Consider the following 7,708-nt stretch of genomic DNA (forward strand, 5'->3'; position numbering starts at 1 on the left):
CGGTAACGTCTTTCCTTAATCGTATATTAAGCTGCCGCACGTGAGACTTTTCCAATGATAAAAGAGGGTTTTTTTTCAACGAAGAGAAAAAAAGATTGAAATAATTTTAAATTTATTAACATATTCACCTTGGATTATTTTTTATTTTGATAATTTCGGAGTAAATATAAGATAATATTAGTTAAAAGATTTTTAATCATTTCACAATGAAGACTCAAATCTCTCACGTACGTAATGCTTGAACCCATAATCTCAAATGATAACAACAATTACCTTAACTACATAGATCGTTCGATTTGTGCTAAAAAAAAGAAAAAGTAGTAAATAAAAATAGTGTGGGCGAGTTTGGATATATCCAAGCTATCAACTTAAACAAACATACACGGACCCTAAGACCTGAATCATAGAACAAACCGTGTTCAAACAAACACATGGTGATATAGTGTGTTAAAACCAAACCGAAGCTTAATCCCAACCGAAACCAGTGCACTTAAATTACGAAAATCTACAACAAAGACGGCCCCATACCTGTTGTCATTCAAGACCTGAACCATCCCAACAATGAACGGATGATGCCTAAGAAGCTGCCACTAATAAGAGCCTGCAACAATCTGAGCTTTCCCCTCGTGTATGGCGGGTATCTAACAGATACATCACAAGTGAAACCTCTATACAGAACGGCTTTCTTATGGCTGAAGGTGTCGAAGGAGAATTTCCCATGGTACGCTCCCATTCCGCTGTTCCCGACTCCTCCGAATGGTAATGTGTGTTCGGTGAGCTGAAATGGTATTACGTAAATATCACGATATATAAAGCCTAAAACTATGATAACATATGCATGTCCATATCGATTCGATAACTTAGAAGTATAATTACATGTACAGTAGTGTCGTTGACGACCAATCCTCCGGCAGAGACGGTTGCAACAAACTTTTGTTTCAGCTTCTTGTTATTGGTAAACAGATATGCTGCCAGTGGCTTTGTTCCTGAAGAATTTATCACATCAAAGCTATCTTCCACTTTTTGGACCTGTTACGAACCAACGACAAGAATGTCATGGGCAATGTCCACATTCGATAACGGAAGTAGAATGATTTCGGTTTCCCGGGTAGAATAAACGATTTTCGTTACTGAGATATCAAGAGAATTAAAATAAATAGTGAATAAAAACTATCCTTTTAGTTCCTACCAGGATAATTGGAAGCAATGGGCCAAATATCTCTTCAGTCATGATTAGAGAATGTTGTGGGACATCAAGCAAGATAGTGGGTGCAATCCTCCTGCCATTTGAACAAAGAAATGTGTATTAACACTCTGTAAAAAAGGCCACTGAAGAAGAAGTAAAACCCTGGTTGGAACTCACAACTTTGCTTCGTCTCTTTCGCCTCCGTGGACGATCTTGATAGAAACATTGTCCTCATCCAAGAGCTTTGACAAGCGAGCAAAGTGGTTAGAATTCACGATGCGAGATAAGTCTTTCGACTCCAATGGATTCTCTCCATAAAACCGCTCCAATTCACATATGAAAGAATCTACCTGCAGGATTAAATACGCTTGAGAATAATGACTGGATTAGAAATGTTAAACATATACAGGTGATCTTACCAGCTTCTGAGCATAACTTTTTGTTGTGATAATGTAATCAGGAGAGACACATGCTTGCCCATTGTTACACCCCCACTTTCCGGCAATTATCCGCCTAGTTGCTACCTGAAAATACACAAAAACATGTAAGTTGCAGAACTTAAACTAAACTCAATGTCGCTATGCTTACCTGTAAATTGATGTCTGAATCGACAATGACCGGACACTTTCCTCCAAGCTCCAAAACAACTGGTGTTAAGTGCTTTGAAGCAGCGGCCATCACAATGCGTGCAGTTCTTGCATTACCTAAAAATTCAAGAATGTTTTAGTTCATAACACATTTCATGAGAACTGAGATGACAATAGATATACTATTAGCAATGGCAATGTCCAAATCATCGATTAATAACCCTGCAAAATTAATTAAAAAAAACCCTGCACTGAAAACTAGAACTCCATTTAAGACATAGTAACATTAAATGGCTAAGAAGAGAATCCGAAACAACATAACAACAGATTACCCAATTAATATGTCAAACCACAGGAGACACAGCATAGGCACCTCTAGGCGCTAAGTTAGATGGTTTTCCTACGAATCACCTGATAACTCGAAGCTACAGAGAAACATCAAAACTCCATGGTAAAGGGGAACCTCCTTAAATCACGAATGTCACCATTTGGCTTTCACAAGGATAGAGAATCAGAAAAACACACAAGACAAAAATTTTGAAATCTAATTCTTCACCCACACTGGTTTGATAACAAAGAATAGAAAGTCAACCCCCATTCTAATCATAAGCTTCTTGAAGCATGATATACATATGAATCTCAAATGCAGTTCTCCAAGTTTCTTAAGACATAAAAGGTTAAGCTAGAGAAGATAAAAGGAGGATAATAAATGTCATTGACCTGTGTAGAGTATTTTGTCCCATTTTTGCTCCAGTAGTGCTGACGTTTCAGGAACAGACCCTTCAACAACCTTTACGCAAGAGCGATCCAAATAATCAGCTACCAGACTTGCAAGCAACAATGATGTGGCTGGAGCAATTTCTGATGGCTTTAAGACTACAGCATTACCAGCTGCAATGGCTCCAACAACTGGATCAAGAGACAACACTGAAAAAACAGATACAATTATAGTGTCATCAGTCACATAAATTTAAGAATTAGAAATTAGAAAAACAAAAGGACTGAAGAAAACATAATTGTGAACAAGTCTATCAGGTCGTTTAACGTACTAAAAGGATAATTCCAAGCTGAGATTACTAACACAACACCCAATGGTTCAGATACAATTTCAGCAGAAGAAGGAAATGTAATCAATGAAGTTTTTGCCTGCAAAAAAGGGCATGTTGATCATGTTAAAATCTTTTAAATGTCAAGAAGAACCTTCCCAGTCAACAAAATCCATGAAATTTACCTTTTCTGGCATCATCCAGTGCTTCATTTTCTTGAGTGCCACCGTACATGAATTCTTTACCATTGCTATCTGCAATGTAAACCAAGTGCACATCAGAGGTTCTTATGGGCCTTCTCCATAGTTCTAGCTTTCTAAATAGTGTTAAATTACGAGTTAAACTATCAGGTGCAGCATGAAATATACAAAGATATCAATTATCTTAAAGTAAAAAACATACTAGCCACCACAATTAAGCCCAGCGACTGTATTTTAAGCATCTGGATCAGACACTGTTTCTTTCAAACATGTGGCAAACAATTATTATGATAGACGGATGATAATTGTTGAAAAGAACTCCTTAAGTATTCATTTGAGATGATCATTTTTCATCTAATTTTCATGCTACATGACTCCCACATTAATCAATTAAAATTAAAATTATACACATCTGTAATAATTGGAGCTCCAATCATCAAATTATAATATTCAAAATGACTAGACAGCAAGACATCTCTCTTTCTCTAGTTTTTCTTCTCCTTTTATTTTATTTTTCCAATTTTTTTCAACCTACTAACATACATTGCCAAATTCAAGGAAAACACAGGAACCATCCAAAGCCCACACCTGTTCCAAATAATTAACAATTTTGGAAAAATAACTTCACTGATAAAAGGACAGCAATAACTACGAAAATTGAACAAAAAATAAAAAGGACCAAAATGGAAATACAATATTTTAAATAATGTGTGCAAGTTAGGTTAGCAATAAATATTGAAGTGTTGGTCTAGTAGTCTGGAACATTGTATAGCTAGCAATCATTTTAATTCCGAAAAACCGACCAACCGTTCTCATGATAAAGCTAACTATTAGACTGTCATAAATGCTACATGTGTTCACCAAGATTTCAAGTCTCACGTATTTAAACACGTCTAAGACCTTTGCACACCACGAGAAAAATAAGGGGGAAAAAGGAAAGTTGGGTCACTCTAGCTCACAAAAGTTCCCAACTGTTTTCTTCACGAGTTTCATGATTCTCAACTTGAAAGCTTGATATGAAATAGGGTCTTGCAAAGAATTCATTTATGATATTAATGCAGATATATGAAAAATTAGATAACCCCCCAGAATATCACCAATTGGCTTTAGAGACAAAGAAGTAGTTGAAGTTCTTATCAGTAACCAAATACAAGTATACATAATACAACCATCAAGTCTTTTATGAATATTCTGATTTTGCAGACTGGTCAATAATTAATAAGAGTTTAAAAATTTAAGTGAAATCAAGAATATTTCATTGCTGACTTGTTACAGCCGCCTATTGACTCTGTATTTAAAATCTATAATTCGTAATTGATCGTTCATTATTAAAATTCAATTAATAAAAAAACTAATCTGGAATCAAATTAAAAAAAAGAATTAATTAAATAAAAGATTTGACCTCCTGGATGGAGGATTCCAGTTCCGGCTTGGAAAGATCATCGCGAAGAGCAGCGACGATTTGCGGCTCGTTCTCTTCCATCATCTTCAACATGGCGTTCAACTGAGTCGATCTCCATTCGTAGCTTTTAGTCTTCCCGGAAGCGAAGCTAGCTCTCAACTCTTTCACCACCTCCTTCGCCGACTCCGCATCGAAAGCCGCCTTCTTCTCCTCTACGCTTGCCATTATTATCCAAAATCAAGCTCTAAAATAAGGGAAAATCGATCAAACTAGATTCAAATCATAAAATCTTAAAGAAAAACAACGATTGAATCGCGACTGACGTTGTTTTGTGAATTTTCTGGCCGGAAAGATCGACGGAGACGATAATGATGACGTCGTACCGTCACCTTACTTTATCCCTGCGAATATATTTTAAAAAAAGCGTCGAAATTGTGTATATATAATTGGAAGATAGAGCACAAGAGCCCGTCGCTAGTGTATCTTTGGCGTATTCGTCAGTCGTCAACTATTTTCTGGAATTGGGATGGTAAGTGCTTCTCACGCGGGGTAATGAGCGCGTGTGAGTTTGGATGTTTTTGTCCAAGACGTTAAAATATCCAAGGCTCGGACATGAGATAAAGCTTCCTTGTAAAACAATCCACACGAAAAAAAAAATGAAAAAATAGATGTTTGAGAATTATTTTAGGATTAAAATTTGTTATAATAAAATGAAGAGTTTTATAAAATATAATAATTAAAATTTATTATTGTTCGTGACAAATTTCATATAATTTTTAAAAAGTTTATATGATGAGTTTAAATTTTTTAATATATTTTTTGAAATTCGTCATCACATGTGACAAATTTTAGATATAAACCATAGTATAAAAATATATATTGTTTTTTAAACATTCAAAAAAATATCACTACATTGTTAATTGACATTTTAAATATATAAAATTATTAATAATGTATAGGTCTGTAAACGAATCGAATGTTCATCGAACTGTTTGTGAATCATTCGGTGGGAAGTTCTTTTATGTTTGTTTATTTCTTAAACGAATGAACATGAATAAAATTTTATGTTCGTTTAATTAATGAACAAAATGTTCGTTCGTTCATTTATGTTCGTGAACGTTCGATAATCTGTTTGTTCATTTATGTCCGTTTATGCTCTCCAGACACGTTTGAAATATTAAGCTTAACAAGTTTTAACCTTAAAACCATTAATATTTTTAAACTCAATTAATTTTAAACTCAAATAAAAAAAATACTCAAATCAATTAAAGAAAATATAAATTCTAAAATTATTTAAAAAAAAAACTCTTCTCAAATATAAACCCAAATAATTTTATGTTCATTTACGCCCATGTTTGTTCGTTTGTGTTCATTTACGTTTGTTCATTTGTGTTCATTTATCATTTAAACGAACAAACATGAACAAACACGAACAAAAAATTCCCTTCGTTTAGTTGTTTGTGTTCATTCGTTTGTTCTGTTAAAGTTAAACGAACGAACATGAATATACCATCGTTCATGTTCGTTTGGTTTGTTTACATGCCTAATAATATAAACTACAACCACTATTATTATATTAAAAATAAATAAAAATAATTAAATGGATAAAGTTTGATAAATATTATTATACTTTTATACCAATATTGAATTAGACTTCCATTCTAATTTAAATTATTCAAATCTACAAATAAACAATCTCTTATTACTTTTAATTTTTTATTACTTAAACATAAAATTTTATTAATGTATTAAAATTAAAAATTTGAGTAGATAGAAGTTGATAAATATTGAATATACCATATATTAATCTTGAAGTACACTCTTATTGCAATAAACTTTTTTTTATTATTATATTAAAAATAAATAAAATATTTTAATAGATGAAGTTTGATGACTATTGAATTAGTGTATATTTGTTTTTCACAGTTTACCTAACTTGCTAAATTAAAGAAATAATTAATGCTTTCCCACTTAGAAATACCATCCAAGTTAGATAGCTGAAGTTAACGCTTCTCTATCCCCTAGTCTGGAACGACAAGGACTGGATATCCAATCAGAGTTGGAATTGGATAAAAATAAATATAGAATTGGTTATAATCGGTTCATCTATTTTGGTCTAGAGAGAGAATCGTAGTTAATAGAAAGACGATCGTTGATCGATATCAATGTATTATGTTTTTACAAGGATATAGAAAGGGTGTGAATGAGAAAGAGGTGGTTTCATCCCTTCTCTCGATATTAATCGAGATATTTTATAGTGAATCTTGAAGTTGGTACGAGTCGTATGGTCATTATAACTACTCGTAAACTAATAGACCAAGTAAATATGATCAGTTGATGAGAGATTTGGGTTTGATAGGTTATGTAAGCCTGTCAAATGTTATGTCAAGGGTTCACAACTTTTTAAGAAGTGTTAGGTGTTCGAGGTTCTTTATCCAGAGAGATGCTCTTTTGAGATCCTAAGTATGGAGAAATTCTCATGGTATAGAAGTAACGATGTAGAGCTCATTAGACGATGACATGTTATTTGCCTTAATCGGGAGAGTGCAATAAAATGACTTGATCAGATACTTATTCGATGAAAGTTATATATGTTTAGTATGACGTTTTTGAATGGATAACATTGGCATTGTTTTATGTCCTGTCTTCAGTACCATACTACCATAATGGTCACTTGCTTACTCCTCAAGTTGCATATCCAGTGTCAATGCCCCATATTAATGTAGCCTCGAGTGATTCATCGTTTGGTTCTACTGCTGGAAAGAACTCATTTGGTTCCTCGATGTCATCTTCACCAGCTGCTTTTGTTTCAACAATTCCTTCAGTTAGTACTTCAATCAAACCTACTGATGCTCTCTGGTATCCAGATACAGGAGCTATACACCACGTTACCAATGATTTGTTTGTTTTCAACTTTGGTTCAGTTTACACAGGTAATAATAATCTACTTATGGGAAATGGAGAAGGTATTAAGATTGCACATATAGGACAATATTGTCTGTTGAGTAATTCGAAGCCTTTGTTGCTACAAAATATGCTTCATGTGACAAACATAAAGAAGAACCTACTGTCTGTGTCACAATTCACTCGTGACAATAAGGTTTTTATCGAGTTTCATCCTTTTGACTGTTTTGTGAAGGACTCACAGACTCGGGAGATCCTGTTGAAAAAGAGGCTCACGCGTGATGGGTTGTATCAGTTGCTGCCACACACTGTGAAGGACTCGAGCTGACAGTTGAATAATGTCTCGAGAGCGTCGAGTTCAATAGACTTGTGGTACAAACGTC

At 34.0% G+C, this 7,708-nt stretch overlaps 1 protein-coding gene across 1 annotated transcript; it reads right to left on the minus strand.

Moving 5' to 3' along the window:
* Nucleotides 1-302: 302 nt before the first annotated feature.
* On the minus strand, nt 303-4,849 carry LOC120155773 (aldehyde dehydrogenase family 3 member H1-like). Its single transcript, XM_039167237.1, has 10 exons — nt 4,422-4,849; nt 3,005-3,073; nt 2,823-2,919; nt 2,494-2,700; nt 1,775-1,890; nt 1,606-1,710; nt 1,364-1,536; nt 1,190-1,280; nt 877-1,029; nt 303-778 (listed from the first exon to the last, which is right to left on the minus strand). Exons 1-10 carry the CDS (start codon nt 4,644-4,646, stop codon nt 539-541), a joined length of 1,476 nt encoding a protein of 491 aa, XP_039023168.1. The 5' UTR covers nt 4,647-4,849; the 3' UTR covers nt 303-538.
* Nucleotides 4,850-7,708: the final 2,859 nt, after the last annotated feature.

The sequence above is a fragment of the Hibiscus syriacus genome, unplaced genomic scaffold (genome assembly GCF_006381635.1).
Source record: "Hibiscus syriacus cultivar Baekdansim isolate YM2019G1 unplaced genomic scaffold, ASM638163v2 tig00111208_pilon, whole genome shotgun sequence".
Taxonomy (NCBI): Eukaryota; Viridiplantae; Streptophyta; class Magnoliopsida; order Malvales; family Malvaceae; genus Hibiscus; species Hibiscus syriacus.